Raw genomic sequence first — 16,733 nt, 5'->3', positions numbered from 1 at the left:
AAGGACTAGCGATGTTGAATATGTGTCTATTAATAACATTATTCAGCGAGATCAGTTGCATATTTCTCAAGTTGTGTCAGATTCAGAAGTATTTGGACACAGCATTTTTGTTGTGTTTGCCTTTACAGACTACAATCTGTAAAACAATCTGCTTTGATTTTAGGTGGTTTATTGTGAAGTGCAATTCTTGTAGTGTAGCTCCATTTTCAGGGGCTCACCAGTATTTGAACATGAATGTCATTTAATACAAAACCCTTCAAAGTCAATATTAATATACAAAACAGAATTAGAAACCTCTTAAATTAAACTCTGACGTGAATGTAACATTTGCTGCCTTTGAAAACAATCGCAATTGTTCTCTGCTCAGTGGGATAGGTGCTTCAGTCATAATTTGTGTAAAAAAAATAAACAAAAATAGAAACTTAGCACATCGAGGTCCATATTTAGTCGACAAATAACTGAGTGTGACTGATGTCCTGCAAGAGGAGATGACTGAGCCTCGGGTGCAGACAAACAGAGAGGGGGGGTTTCTTCCACCGTGTTACTCAAGCATTCTTCACTGCTTCCTTTCTCTCTGTCCAACTTCCTGAATGCCATGGACAGACTCGCACGTGGGGCATTTCCTGCCTCACGAGCCTGCTCAACACTGGCTACATTCAATCGACGCACTGTGGGAAAGGTACACAACAGCAGCAGGAATATAGATCAGCTTTCAAGTGTTTGGCCATTTGGATTAACTCTAATGTCAACAAGACCTTGCTAATGTAGCAGAGTGGTTAACGCTTGATAGGTCATCTGAAAAAAACATGAAGATAAACAAGTGTCTGGAGGTATCTTTGCGATAAATCTGCATCAAAAATTCAACAGAATTTCAGAATTCAAACCACTGTCACACACGCCCTTATAATTTACTTAGGTGTGCGCTAAATTTTCTGTAAATTTGTCTAACATTATTCGAACACTGTGAAAAATACACTGGAGGTTACAAAAAACATGCAGACTTCCATTCAAAGCAATAAAGACTGGAGCTTCCCGATAAGCATCAATTGTTTTAAATGTTTTATTGACTTTGTTTTACAGTGGTTAACTTATTTTGTCATTTATGTGATGTCAACAATGCCACTGCTACAAAGAGGCATTGTGCATTCATCACATTAGATGAGTTATTTAACTATTCAATTTACTTTATTTAAAAAACATTCAAATGTTGAAAGATTGACTGGATTATTTTTTCTATTTTATTTTCTATTATTTCTGAATCCAAACAAATTGAAGATCTTCCAGCGTCACGTATAGCAGTTTCATTCTATTTGGTGTAGCACATCTTTTTTTACACATGTGAAACTGTGATCGCACTAAAACAACCTCAATACAAAGGACATGTCAGCCCATCACCGCCACAGTCAGGTCTCCAATGTCCAAGATCTCATAATTAACTGATCTTCATTTCCCTAATCACCCAAGTTTAATTATTCCAGCATTGAGTACAAATGATCTGAAATACAACCAGTCCAAAAATGATCGCGATTAAATTTCTAAAAACAATCTGCCATAAATTCTTACTCGTAACTTTCTTCACATCTTTTCATGGCAGACTATAGAACATTTTAATCAGCGAGTGTTTGAAATGACACAGTGACTGTAAAATCATTCAGTTCCAATATAGCATTGAACCTTCTGTACGATTTCCCACTTGATCCTTGTGACAGCACATGCTACAATCAGGCCTACATTGTGACATGGGAACAGTGAGTCCAACTATGAGGTGGTTGTGTGGGAAATACTTTCCCTTGGTGCAGCTCAATGTGACATCATCTTTTGCTCTGGTATGCAAAAACGAAACATTCTCCCAGTCCGTCAAACCTGCTCCCTCAAATTCCTTTTAAAAAAAGGTCCTCTCGTTCTCAAGTCAGTTTTTTTCCCCAACATTAACAGAACAAGCCGTAAAAGTAACATTAACTTTAGTTGTGTTATTCTAATATCCTTGGCTGGCTTTAGTATCTATGTCCTGCGCCCAAAGCCAGAATGCGGTAATTGTGATGAAAGCATTCCTGGTGACTTATAGCCCAAACACACCTGTATTGTTGTTCTTCTCTACAGACTGCTTTGACTCTGCTAATATGAAACGCAACCGGTGTCGGACAGTTTGCGCCAGACTCTAAAAAGACTATGGACCCTATTTAGATTTAGCTTGTGGTAGGTTTTAACTTACACACACACTTGATGTGTTCCATTTAAGGGTACGTTTATAAAACATCGAACCAGTAAAACGTTTTCACTAAGATTTATAGAATGTTTCACACATTCAGGTGATAAAAATGTCAAAATAAATACGACAGACGCCAATGTCTGACAATCACTGTAAGGAAAGCTTTTGCTTTTTTTTTTTGAGTGAATCAAGTGATGGTGGGGCCATGTCGTTTAAGGGATCAAATGAGTGTAATATTTTAACCTGTATATTGGATTTTTTTTTTGCCTTGTTTTCTCCAATCAGATTTTAGCCTGTATGCATTGCCAAGTTAATATAATCTGCAAAAGCAAGGACTTCAGAATCAAGTTTGCTGGCCTATGACGCATACACGGTACCTCACACACAGCACAGCTAGCCAAGAAAAGGTCAAAGAGGCCAGCTTAGATGGCAAGTGTGTAAGAGGCTTGTGTTGATTTGGTGCAGCCACCATTTGATGGAAACCCCCAAGACTACTTGACAGATCAACTAAAACATGTTTAAAACATGTTTTCCAGGCCTTCACAGAACTGCAATCTCCACACTCCAAGCACACTTCAGGCCAGCAAAAAATGTGGGATAAACAAATCATGACAGCTCATGGACCCACCCAGAGGTGAATAATCACTTCCTCAGAGATTTCAGCATCAACTAACAAACATGTTGCGCACTGATTCTCCATTGAGGGCTGAGAAAAGGAAAACTTGAGTGATTACTGAGACTCCTTTAAGGAATCGGAAACATCTGCAGGGCGAGCTCATTCCGACTCTAAAAAGTTGGAAGTCGGGATAGTCCAGAGTTGCAGAGTGATGTCAGGATAGCCTGTGGGAGCACATGGCACCTCACTTGCCTCTGTGATTTCCTGTCTTGCAGTTAGTGTGGCGCACTTTCCCTTTAAAACCTTGCTGGAACACAACCGGTGATTACGAGACGTTTGCAACAGAGTATTTGGCCCCTGCTTATGGGAAAACTTAATGCCAGAGCAACATTTCCAGCTTGAAATTCAGCATTTCTAGTCTGTGCTATCGACTATCTATCATTTGATTCACATATGTGTAAGAGCAGTTGGGGAAAGAAAATGTTAACCACTCAGCAAATGCAATTCAGTGAGAATGTCGGAAATATTTTGACTGTTTAAAAGGCCAACTTTTAAGTCTCGAGGGATGGAAATTGGTTAACCACCAAGTTCATACTATTGCTGACGCGTATGTGGGTATGCAGCTATTCGCACGCCACACACGTGCATGATTAGCAGTTTTATATTACGCCGCGTGAAAGGCAACACGACCGACCGTAAATGACAGCACTTAATGGAAGGTTTTCGATGTTTTCAGGCATAACAGGCAATGTTTACACAATAATTTCATGTCAATGTGCAGCCATGTGACACTGTCAATCAGGCGCTTCAACCAGGCAGATCTCAACATGGTGCCCGTTGGCATAACCTATCAGACACTGAAGCCCCACTGATAAATAGAGGGTACAAATAATTGCCTCTGCTTTAACAAGCGCCTCACACCCTATCAACTCCTCCTTTGTCTGTTTCCATTCGATGGGCAAAACATGTAATTTAATTTACGATGACTGATACCATCATGTGTTGTAGATAATGCCTGAAGAGACTTCTTGTGAAGCTCAAATTTCATCCATTTTTTCATAATGATTTTCCTCATTATGCTCACAGTACACCTTTGACTGGTCGCCATTAAATCAAACTTTCAACACAATGCCTGCAGAGCACATGTGGCATCTATTGAGCTGAAGTTAGTAGTTTAAACAACCATGAAAATGTGTTTAATACTGACATGTTTATTAGAATAATTTACAGCAGAATTCTTTTGTCACTTTGTTTGGGAGATAATGTGCTCATGACTTTGTTTTACTGAACTAAGTAAAATTAAATTTGGCTGATTTAAATTAAAATGAATGCATTACGCGCTTGATGGAAACACGTATTACCTTGGTATATGTTGTAAACTGAGGTGAACCTAAATATTGGTTGACTACAGAAATAAATTACGACAGCTACAGATCCTGAAGTTATGCTTAATTATGCTCAAATTACGACCAACTTTCATTCCTAATGCGGTGATATAACCCGAGTTTTTGGGTAAATTGTAAGACACCATAGTGTATCAAAACATACACTGACGTAACAGTAAATGAATACTTACCGTAAAAAAAATGTGTGACATGCATATTCAACAATAAAAAAAAATAAAAAAATAGATACAGAGGTACCAGAGCATGCTTTCTTGTGCCACTTGATAACATTGTAAGGTATGTAACCTCAAAATCATCTATGTCAGTACAAACTTAAATAGAGGACTCAAGAAACATACAAATAAAGGCATTTCCAAGAAATAAAAACGCCTGGTACTCTCTGCACTTTAGTAAACAAACACCCAGACTACAATGAGTAAATCACAACACCAATTATTAGAAATGAATGATGAGTGATGTTCCTCACAGGTAGGGCCACACCACAAAACAATGAGTCAACAAACTGCTAAGCTACTTTCAACATGAGCCGCAAAAAAACCCTCGGGGGCCAACTGTCACAACGAAAGGTTTCTCTGCAGTACTTTAAGGGGAACCAATTGACGTGATGAGCACATGATGCACTAAGTGCAAAGTGCAGCATAACATAAAACACTACCGCTTTAGTGGAACGCACAAATCTATTAGCTGCACTCACACTCGCGCATCAATAACTAACTGCATTAAAACATAACTGCATGCGTTGTTTCTGATTGTTTTACGCAATATGATTATTTTGAAACAACACTATCGAGGCTAAATCTCCTTAAAATTGGGGGGCGTGTGGTAACACTTTTTTTTTATGCAACACATACCAGCTTTTTGTTTTTGCCTTCATCTTCGCTGGACCTCTTTTTTGAAGGTTTATTAGGGTCGTCACCACCGCTGGCTTGATCCATTTTGCCTCCTGTGGTTCCAAGTTCCCTTCTCCAATGACTTGACAGGAACCGTCACAACAAGAAGAAAAAGTTTGAAAACTTCACTCGTAAGCTCTTGTCAACAATTCACTTGGCAACACCTTCCGGGGTAATTTTTTTCACATATCCGTTCGGTCAGGAAAAAAAATAAGAATAAACACAATAAATAAGTGGAAGTCTTGCGAAAAGTAAATTCCGAGTGGTTGGGGTGTCGCTTCAAGATGAAGAGGTGTGGTATCCGTTCAGCACTAATTCTTCTTGAGCGCTCTCTGAAATGACATCAACATTGTTACATATTTTTACAAAAGTCGATAAATACAAAATCTTGCAAAACGAGTTATCCTAAGCAGTCTGATTAATATTCAAAGTACATCCAAATTCAGAGAGTGCAGAATGCACCGGAAAATGTCACCGACCACAGATTTGAAACATGTTTTATTTTTATCTCAATGAACAGTTAGGATCGCCCTATGTTTAAATAAACACTAACTTGCACGCGTTGTAAGTTAGCCACACGATCATAACATGAAAAGACGACAAGACACCATAGTATTTTTTTTTTTATGTTTACGAGCGAGGCGACCAGCCACGTAGCATCATCCTGACAGATCGGTATTATTATCAATAGAAACAATAGTCGAAAATCACCGTTGTTGTCTCTGGAATACTTTGCAAAGCTGGGCATTTAGGCACGTTAGCGTTTATGGAACTTCTTCACCATTAGATCCTCGACTGCTTGGTCGCTAATACCACACGCGAGTAGACAGTGCAAAACAATAAATTACAGAATGATAAATATAAATACAGTAATGTGTCCAGTCAAACTCACAGTATCCCATCCTGGTCAATATCGTTGCAACCAAACTTGAATGCCAGGCCCACGCTAGGCCCCGCCTACTGACGTTTTACTGGTTGGTGGGCTGGGCATGAGTAAAGCACCCAACGGTCATTGGTCCATTGTGTTGGCTGTCAAAAGGTTGGCGTGGCGTCGTGGTGTGTAGACGAGGGGGTCAAAACTGATTTTATAGCAAGTGGACGGCGCGGAGTGAAAGAAGAATAGATCTATAACTACGAGGGATAGTGCGATGGGGATGACGTCACACCGAAAGTATCGCGGGAATCCTACTAAAACACGTCCAGCATGTTCAGTGTTATTTTTCCTGGACACACGCACGCGCATGTTGCATCAGTGATTGTGCAACGTGTTATGTCAAGATTACTACAGAGTTATATAATAGTGTATCATGTCTTGGGTGCACATATTAAATAAAAGATGAATGAGCAAATGAATTGTAGTGTATGAATAAGTGAATAACTCATCATAATTCACTTCCGCCTATCGGAGGCCAGGTTGTGATGGCAGCAATTTAAGGAAGCCCAAAATTCTCTCTCGTGAGCCACTTTGTCCAGCTTGTCCTGGGTTGTCCTCTGGGGCTCAGTGGGACTAGGGCTCCACAATCTTTGAAAGATTGAAGAATCTTTGTTGACTATAGTGATAAAGCTCAGCGCCGCCTGTACTTTCTGCGGAAACTCAGGCGAGCAAGTGCTCCTCCTGCCATCATGACCACATTCTACCGTGGCACCATTGAGAGCGTCCTCTCCAGTTGTATCGCTGTGTGGGGTCGTGGCTGCACTGAATACAACATGAAGGCTCTGCTACGCATAGTGAACACTGCTAGTAAGATCGTTGGGGCTCCGCTCCCCTCCCTGAAGGACATATACACCTCCCGTCTCACCCGCAAGGTGACCGCGATTGTGTGTGATGTGAGTCACCCCGCTCACTCTTTGTTTGATCTTCTGCCCTCTGGGAAGAGGTACAGATGCCTGCACTCCCGCACCACCAGGCTCGCCAACAGCTTCATACTCCAAGCTGTCAGGATCCTGAATTCTCTCCCCCCCTCCACCCTCGGCTGCATGACGTCCTGTTCTTTTGCGCTTTATTCTGGCTGTCTGCTGTATGCACGCTTGCTTCATTTTGCTCCTCTTATTTATCTATTTATTTATTTATTGTTTATTTATTTGGGTTATATGCTTATTACTTATTCATCGCTCTTGTCTATTCGTTTTTACTCTTTGTGCTATTTGCTTGTATGTGTTGTGTAGTGTGTCTAGTCACCGTGGGACGGAGGGAAACGTAATTTCGATCTCTTTGTGTGTCTTAACGTGAAGAAATTGACAATAAAGCTGACTTTGACTTTGATCGATATACGTAGTTTTGATGTTAAATTCTCGTACACCTAAAGAATGGGCATTTTCATTATTTAATGAAAGAAATACATCTTTACATCTCAATATATTCTGTAGCCCTAGCCTGAACACCTCACCAACGAGGCGCCCTGATAGCATCCTAACCAGATGCCCAAGTCACATCATCTGGCTCCTCTCAATGCGGAGATCTTGAGATATATTGACGATATTAACTGCAGCATTACGTTGAACACAACGGTCACCTTCGGAGCAAGCGCACCTATTTCAAGTGTAATCAGTAACTCGTGTAAATAACTACCGGTAAAAGTCAGTTCAGCACTTAAGGAAGTAAGTTTCTAAGTATCCTTTTGTATTTTACATGGAGCATACATCCAGTGTGAGCGTGTTTACAATGTGATGTTGATGTGGACCATTGAATTCTCTACTGTAAACTCATTCTTATCTGTGGTATGTTTTCTACTGCGAGAGCAAGCGACACGGATGCCATTTCTTATTCATATTTGCATATTTACTGTAGCTAACATGGTCACCCACATGGTTTATAATTAAACACACAAAGCTATTGTGGAAATATTCTGTCCTGAGAGGTCATTCGCCTGGAGTGACTGACCCTGGGAAAATAATTATTCCTCTTCCAACCTACTAGTGTGGATGTGTCTGATCACTGGTTAGGTTGCCTTAGTCTATTAGATAAAGATCTAGAAACATGTATGTACTGTGTACTCCCTTATATGCAGTACACCATTTGATTTTAAAATTGTCAGGATGAAATTTGTAAATATTGGGGTGTTTTTTTCTTTGCATTTTGTGCCATTGTGGATGGCCTATTGCATAAACCACATCTGGTTTGGGCCAAGAGACTCTGCACTGTCAATAGAGGCATAAACATAATGTGTGTGGTGAACTTTTTTTTTTTTATGTTGGCGCACATTTTAAAAATCAATCAAGGCCTTAAAAATCTAAATGTGTATACCAGGTGGAAGATGTTGTGCTCTTTGCTCTTCTGGCAGTCAGATAGATCATTTCTAGTATGCATGTATCAGAGAGATAAAAGGGATAACTTGTAAATTATTAATGTACTCCAAGCACGTCCTGAAAAGAGAAAGAGTTCACTTGGGGTAACTATGCGTCTGGAATGTTGTTTAACTTGGTCATTTGTCATAATTATAAAAATAAATGTGAAAATAAAATCATTCAGTATTTTTCTTCAACTAGTTTTTTGGGGAAAAGGATGTTATGGATAACGTGAACTTGATTTTACAATTCACAAAGCTTTAAAAATCAATTTTAACTCAAGAATATGTATTACAGGGCGCAATGGTTTTAACGTCCGCCTCACAGTGCAGAGGTTGTGCGTTCGATTCCGCCTCTGGCCTTTCTGTGTGGAATTTGCATGTTTACTGCATGAGTTTCGTCCAGGTACCAGCATTCCAAAAACGTGCATGCATGAACTGACCACTCCAAATTGCCCGTGGTAGTGTAAGTGTGAATGTTTGTTCGTCTATGTGTGCCCTGCGATTGGGTGGCAACCAGTTCAGGGTATCCCCTGCCTACAGCCAGAAGTCGGCCGGGATAGACTCCATTGTCAACCCTTGTGAGGAAAAGCGGTTCGGAAAATGGATGAACGAAATACTATGTATTACACTGATACTGCACCGTGTCCTCAATGCTCATCCTAGAGATAGATGTCAGAATTGGTTGTTCTGCAGAGAGAAAAACAAGAGTGTAAATCAATACAAACAAGCCACTCACTGTAAAAATGACTGTACCAAGCAACAGGGAGAAGCGCGGTTTGTTTGTTTGTTTGTTTGTTTGTTTGTTTGTTTGTTTGTTTGTTTGTTTGTTTGTTTGTTTGTTTGCCATTATTGACTTGTCTTATTGACTTCCCCTATGTCAGTCATCTAATACTTGAAAGTCTATGGGAAGAAAGAAAGAAAAATACAGCTATACTATGATGCTCATGTGTTGATTATTTGTTCATATTCTTAAATTTACTTGACCTGAAAATAGCATCAGGTTTGAATTTTTCAAATCATCTCTCACCATAGCCATAAAGCCCCTCTCTATATAGATTTTAAGTCATCTCCAAATAGAAAAACAGTATTTTCTGTTTTAATGTGGCAAAACGTTGTGCACGTGCAGGCGCAAGCAATCAATCCAACCTTCTGGCTGCAATATTAAATCATGCTCAAGCAGCCCCCCAATTTTAAGATGAAATGTGTGTGTGGGGGGGGGATCAAGATGAAATATGAAATGTTTTCAGCAGCAGCGGCAGCAGAAAAACCTCTTCCTCACAGGCTTACAAATGTACTTATTTCAAAGACACTTTTCTCATTCCATATTTCAGCAAATATTGGTGTGGTTACAGCATTTACTCCTCTGCAGATGTGAGGAGGCATGGACTGTTTGTCAAGCAAAACCGGAGTTTGAAGCAAAATAGGACAGAAATATTGCAAAACAGCAAGAACTGAAGCTGAATGAGCCAAACCTAAACTTGAACGCATACTAGATTGTATAATGATTACATATCAGGAGTCTAACACTAATCAATACTTAACCACCACATCGTACAAGATCATCTTGCTTACTGGACAAAGAAATTGTTTATAACATCAAGTAAGACTCCACATCACCATCTTTAAAGAATTTCTGGATTTGGTTAAAAAAATATTTCAAATGAGTTCATCAGCAGAGTCACCTATCAACTGTAATCTCTCGTTTTTCATTTGTTTTAAGTGGATAACGGCAATGGCACTCACTGCTGTTGTTATAATTGTGGTTGGTGAACTCCTGTAAAAAAAGATTCACTTTCAAAATGATGGCAATAGAATTTTTCATGATTCTGCAACAATCTAGTGACAGAATAGACATTACCTCTGATGTACTTCGGCATGTGGTCTAACAGACGAGCAGGAGTGTCTGGCATTGCTCTCAGTCAACAGCATGTTCAACAAATTACTGCCCAGGTTGCTCCACCTGCAAAATTGGCCCCCCAGGGTGTCTTGATCCGGTTGAGCAGCCGGGCACTCGGCTACTGGACATCTGGCAAGGAATTAACTGGAGGAGGGAGAATATGGGAGTTTGTCAACACCTTCAACAAGATTCGATGTTGTAATTAGAACTCTGCCACCACTCTGGCAACACTATGTCCACTTCCTAACTCTTCAAACCAGAAATTCTGTGGAGGTACAAATGTTTTGTAGTCATGAGACAACGCTGATGTCTTCATTTAATGGAGGCAGCTGCTGAAGATTCTGTCACATAATTTTAGCATGTCACAAATGCACCGTCACAAATGAATGTCAAAATTATTACTTTCACCAGAGATGTTATATTTGAAGTAGGATTAAGTTAAAGTCCAACGTCAACACTGTTAAGCTTCACAACTTTGCAGATGTGGTGGCGCTGGTATTACCTTTGATTTGTTGCCATAACAACGGAAATGTTTCACGCTATTATTTCATGTATATTTGTATTTATTTGCATTTTATGGTTATGGTTTTTTGTTCAACTTTGTCCAAATTATTTTTTTTCAAGACTATTTTGTAAACAATTGCTTCTGATTTGGGTCAAGTACACTGGAAACTATTTTGTAAATGATTCCTTCTGGTTAGGGTCACATACACTGAAAAATACAGTGTTGAATTGTATTTCTTTAGTGGTCACGTAGAATAAAATAATCTGGGTCGAGATATTTTTTTTAAGTATTTGTATTGTCCACCTAACAAAAATGATCTTAATTCAGATAATTGTATCCCGTGCAACCACTTGTCTAAATAAAATTGAGGTGAATTCAACAACGTTTTATGGGCTTCACATGCCCATACTTGTAATTCTTTTTACATACTTTAAATTGAAAACTGAAGGATAATTCAATTGAAGTGGAGTGAATATGTACAAACCAATGTTTTTCATAATTACTGTTTGTCATAATCATATAAATATTAATAGTCGTGCAAATGGCTACGCAAGTGAATTGAGCAACATCGTTAAAGTTTAATTTCAACACATCTCACTTTGCCGTTTGGTGCCACTGGAAAAAATGCAGAGTAGACCATTAGAAAGATTATTGTAGTTTTCCTGATCTACAGTCTTGGTATAAAAGCTCCACTGCTGTAAAGTTCATGAGCGATTACCTGCCAAGTGCACAAACAGACAAATTATTCCATTGTCAATGTACTGCTGCTACTTTCTCCAAATAACGACTTTCAATTCAAGGTGAAAAGCACACTGAAACACTTTTCCATGACATGACATCTGGAATTACTTTGTTAGCTGGTTCTGGACAGCAATTTGCCCATGTTGTGAGGAATTCAGCAAGATTAGAGGTGATATTGGGTTTCCAATTTTAGACGTTCAAACCAAGCGACTCCACCTCTGCCGTTGAGCGCCTGAAGAAACAGCAGGTTGTGGCTTTGTGCCCAGAGAGGAAGAGGGCAGCTTCAGGACAGGAAGCACAAGAGGATTTTTTTTCCCAGTGGGAAGCCCTAATAGGTCTACCTTGGATTTACAGAGGATAAACACAATGGATAATGCCATTGCAAATCTTAACTACCTCCTTGAGGGACCCTGCTGACAGAGAAATCTTTTTCATGTTTAACTTTTCCAAAATAAAATAGAAACTATAAAAAAAACAAAATTTTCTCAACTATAATTTTCTGTAATCATTTTCTTTGATACTTTTTATAACACGCAGCATCTAATTTCATGCACCTTTAAAAGGCATGAGGCTTCAATGGTCATTCAATTATTACTTTTCTTAAATATGCAGATTGAAACATCAGTTTATGAGGAATTTTTGAACCGAGTACGGGATTTGATAACAATGCTACTTAGAGACTTGTGTATGTGGAGCACGATTAGCATGAACATGTGAAAATAAGTCACAAGATTACAAAAGAGGGCCATGATGTAGAGTGTCGGGAGAAGAACATTTGTGTTACTATCGATACAATGCAAGGGGAAACATCCTTAAGATGTATAGCCAATTGTTGCAAAGGGGGGAGATTTCAAGATTTCAATTCAAATCATGCTGGTAAAGGAAGTATTGGCCATTAGAATATTATCTGTGGTTGAAAATGGATAAAGTCCACACAATTCATGATAGACATTACATAGACACCTCCAGAGTCAGGCCTTTATTTGGCTATCTGACTTTAATTTCCCTTGTTCTTTTCAGATGATGAGGGTGGAAATGGTTGGTCGCACTATGTAAATTTAAGGACAATAACAATCTCACCTTATGCATTCAGCTGACTTTTGGGTGTGGAAAGTGGCTATAGAGTGCCAAACCTACAAATGATCACAGAGACTGAACAACCATTGTGTCTCCTTCCAATGCTCTTTTCATATCAACACTATCAGACCTCTAACCTTATTGGTGGCATTTCCTGTGGGCATACAACCATACAATTCAATGTAAGCTTATCAGCACGGACCAGTAGAACTGCTACGGGCTACTATATTTGCTCTTACGATGGAACGGGAACACGGCGGCCAGACAGTGCTGATCTCAGAGGACATGTCAAGCACTGAGAAATACAGCCCCGGTTTTGCTCGCCCAGTTCAATCTGACATTGAAAAACGGCTTTGAAAAAGCGTACAATAATCAACCGAGAAATCTACAATGTTTTTGTTAATGCGCCTGAGGCCATTAAATTAGTAAAGCACTGCTGCAATGTTGTGATCAGCGGGGCCATAAACATGAGTGGTAATAAAAGAGGGCGGCTTCATGAGGCGTGGCGCACCAAATGACAACCATTTACCATCAAATCACGCTGGCCTACAAGGTCAAAAGTTTATAGGAGAGAGCGCACATCCGAAATACACACACAATCTGAGCTCATGCGTTTGTTATTTGGATTTTCTCCAGAAATTTCAGCCAAATAAGATAAATACTTCACTTTGAATATGAAGGAAATTAGCGAGAAATTATCTATAGAACCTGGCCAGTGACAGATAAGTTGTTTCACTTTTACTGTTTGAGTGACAACAGCATCAAAATAACAAAACGTTTCAGTTCCATTATCTTTTGCCATTGTCCTTGAACCAAAAGTGGCCTCCAATATACACGAAAGCAAATCAACACAGTCCTCCTTCCAAATAAACAAAACACACAGAACACATTTTGTTCACAAGAAGAAAAGTACGTATATGGAGGTCCACCGTAGTCAAGGAAAAATTTCTGAATTCACTTTTGATTATTAATTAATCGGAAGTCACTCAATGTGATATTCGAACACAGTAGCTGTGTTAACTATAGCTTTGAATGCATGGCGCTTTAAATGGTGGTTCCTATCTTGTTGATTGACAATGTCAGAGAATGAAAGAGTAACGTTGACCATGTTGGTTCAGAATAGAGTTATGCTGTGAATATTGCGTGTTTGCATCCGTACCATTTGCACAGTAAAGCAATTGGCAGCTGTGTCTATAATTGACCACTTGGGGAGGGATTACAATTTGTTCTAACCAGCGGAAGTGGTAGGCTATATTAAATTAGCTAACAATGTTGATTTTTACCGTAGACGTGCATTGCATCAGCCAGCACATTGTACTGTATAATTATATTGTTTATCTTGTATTTAAGAAAAAGACAAAATGCTTTAAAGGAAGAGCAACAGCAACAACACTTTTGTCTGCGTGTCTAAGTGTGCGGTCAGCACCGGCATACTTTTGTGCACATCTTGCACATCCTGGGCTTCTTCTCCATTTTGTCTTGGCACAAAATGCTTTACTGCTGCCATTGTCACTTCTTACCCAGTAGGACGCTTACTGACACTTACTCACACCGCTTTGGGGCACATGGTAGGGGTCCTTGTTGTGAAATGGCTGTGCAATTGCAGCTCTTCTCCTTGACGGTAGTTAACCACACTCCTTTGGCTTTTCTTCAAAGCCACTGCAAAGGCATTGAAGGGGAAATGACAATGGTCAGATTTGTCAAGTCAGAACATTAAACCAAGCAAGAAGAAATCGCTTCAACTCTCCAGCCTCCTCAAATCACCACACCGAGGCACCTCAACGCCACCTTGATAAGCGCAGAGACAGGCATCATTTTGGTGGGTGGGCTGAGCTCACAGGAGGGGAGCTCATTGCAGCATCTCCAGTTTCAGCAATGCTGATGTGAAGGAACACATTTCGAGTGGCGAAGCAAAGCTTTCATTAAGGCATAAACTGAGGGCCATTACCACCATCCCCACATACTTGTTTCCGAGAAAGGCAATTGGAGAAACAAAAGGACGACGGGACAGGGAGACGACAACAGAGGGACTTTGGACAGCTTATTACACATCTAAAACACCAATGACATCAGGTAGCCGTTGGGGAAAATCTGTTTGTCCAATTTATATGATAAACACATTCGATTGGAACGCATGATGAAACATTTGAAATGAACTTCAGCTCAAGACGAAACAAGCGTAAAACTTTGCAATAGCAACATCACTATTGCCCAGTTATTACGATCAAGTCGTGGCTATATGCAATAATTTGACTTATTATTACTGTACAATACCAAGAGGCAGGGCTGTAGCTCAAAGTGAAAGCCAACTTTATGGCTTTACTGGCAGAAATAAGGACTTAAAATTAAAAGAGCACGCTCACAATGAAAAGCTGTAAATATTTGTGAAATGTTAAGTGTGATATGGATGCGTACCACGCACAAACACACACATCACTGCGGTCCTGGGTTTGTATCTCAGATTTGGCTGTCATGTGTTCTCACATATTACTAATACTCAATTGATAAGTAGCCGTGTCTCTTTTCACATGCACTCCACAGTCTTCGACCACTTGGCAAAGGCTTATTAAACCCCGACATCTTCATTTGATAAGAATTCTTATTATAATGTGACATGTTTTCATTTGGCTGAAGATGACAAGCTAATCACACTGTGATTCTTGCAATTGTCTCAGGAGGAATGTTGGAAGTACATGGACACACTTGAGGAACATAATGCCTTTGAATCCACTTGCCAGTACTTCAGCTAACTCTTGATTATTTTCAGTTTGGCCAACAAAGGGTGAAACACTCTGCATACATAATAACGCAGACGTTAATTCACATTTTTAATAGAACTCTCTTTCTGCATTTGTCCTCGAAATAGGCCTACGCTCTGTTCACCGCCGACCGTGAGGCAATTTGTGCGCGTTGCGTATTAAAACTTGACTTTTCTTCTGCAACTTTTTCTTTTATGAGTTAGCAGTCAAGGTGCTTAAACTTAATGATGATAGCTTGTCTGGCACAGTTTGAAGGTAACATAATATGCTTACCTGGATCTTCATAACTCACTGATGGATTAAAAAAAAAAAACATAATCAAAATGTGTCCTTTTCTACTGAGATACTTTTTCTAAATAAAAATAAAAAATTGTGTTTAACAACAATAAAAAAAATACAATTAAATATAATTAATACATTACAAGAGAAAATATGCTATGTTATAAAAATGTATAGAATACACTTGTCTAATCATCAGTTCGAACGCAGTATTCTGCTTGACATTACATTTCTGGAATGAGAGTTAAACGTGATTCATCAGTCTCAGGGGGATGAAAAACGGAATGCCCATGCGGCTGAGGACAGTGCGTCGATTGCAGAATGCGCTTGAAAATCTTCTTGTGACTCGAGATTAAAAATGGTGACTCCTTTAAATGAGAAAATGCCATGTTTTGAACATATTTATTCAGAATAATACTTGGTGGACTAAAGTTCAAAAACCACTGTTAAGCAATGATGGCAATTTTAGATTAAATAGGGAGTCTGGAAATCTTGGGCTGACTTTCACTTTAAGATCAAGCTAGTACATGTTCATTGTTATTGCTTTATGTTTTGAATAAATAAACATAAATCAAATGTCCTTTAAGCATGTTCGACAGAAAATGTCAGACATTTTTTTGTCGAAGATGAAGCTGTTTGTCAGGTCAAGGTTCATGTAAATTTTGAGGGGTACCAAAGCAAGAACATAAGCTTTCTGTTTAATTTTTTTTCAGCAATTCTTATCTTTTCCTCAGCTGTCTGCCACCCAGCGCTTTTATCATTTTGCACCACTAATGGCTGACGCGGTATCCTTGAATATTCTGGCTGTTACGTGTTGGGCGCCATTAGCGCTTGATCTCAGCGATGAGGCCATGTTTGTTATTCCTCTCCAAAGTTTGTTTCGTATAAAATTTGCTAAAATTGTGTCAGGCAGGTGCCAAGAAGGACGCCCGATGTTTGGCTTTGAGAATTCTTGCTAAATTAAATATCCTTTCAAAAAGTTTCTTCCTCATGAGCACTAATAGAGCCTTAAAAAAAATTACATTCTTCAGACTGAGTGCAGAACTGAAGGTCAGGCAATAATGGCA

At 39.3% G+C, this 16,733-nt stretch overlaps 1 protein-coding gene across 9 annotated transcripts in view; it reads right to left on the bottom strand.

Moving 5' to 3' along the window:
* Positions 1 to 16,733, bottom strand: part of diaph2 (diaphanous-related formin 2) — a 323,477-nt gene that overhangs the window by 293,380 nt on the left and 13,364 nt on the right. For 6 of the 9 annotated variants that reach the window (XM_085903888.1, XM_085903893.1, XM_085903850.1 and 3 more), the window contains exons 1-2: positions 6,014 to 6,160; positions 5,083 to 5,453 (exon numbers count right to left, since the gene is read on the bottom strand). In XM_085903888.1, the coding sequence (XP_085760014.1) occupies positions 5,083 to 5,166 (84 nt within the window). In that variant the 5' untranslated portion in view covers positions 5,167 to 5,453; positions 6,014 to 6,160. The other 3 variants (XM_085903879.1, XM_085903870.1, XM_085903860.1) reach the window with 3 other exon arrangements.

The sequence above is a fragment of the Syngnathus leptorhynchus genome, chromosome 2 (assembly GCF_054491065.1).
Source record: "Syngnathus leptorhynchus isolate UIUO chromosome 2, UIUO_Slep, whole genome shotgun sequence".
NCBI lineage: Eukaryota > Metazoa > Chordata > Actinopteri > Syngnathiformes > Syngnathidae > Syngnathus > Syngnathus leptorhynchus.
Note: the sequence above shows the minus strand (reverse complement) of the source record. Positions and strands in the feature narration are given on the sequence as shown.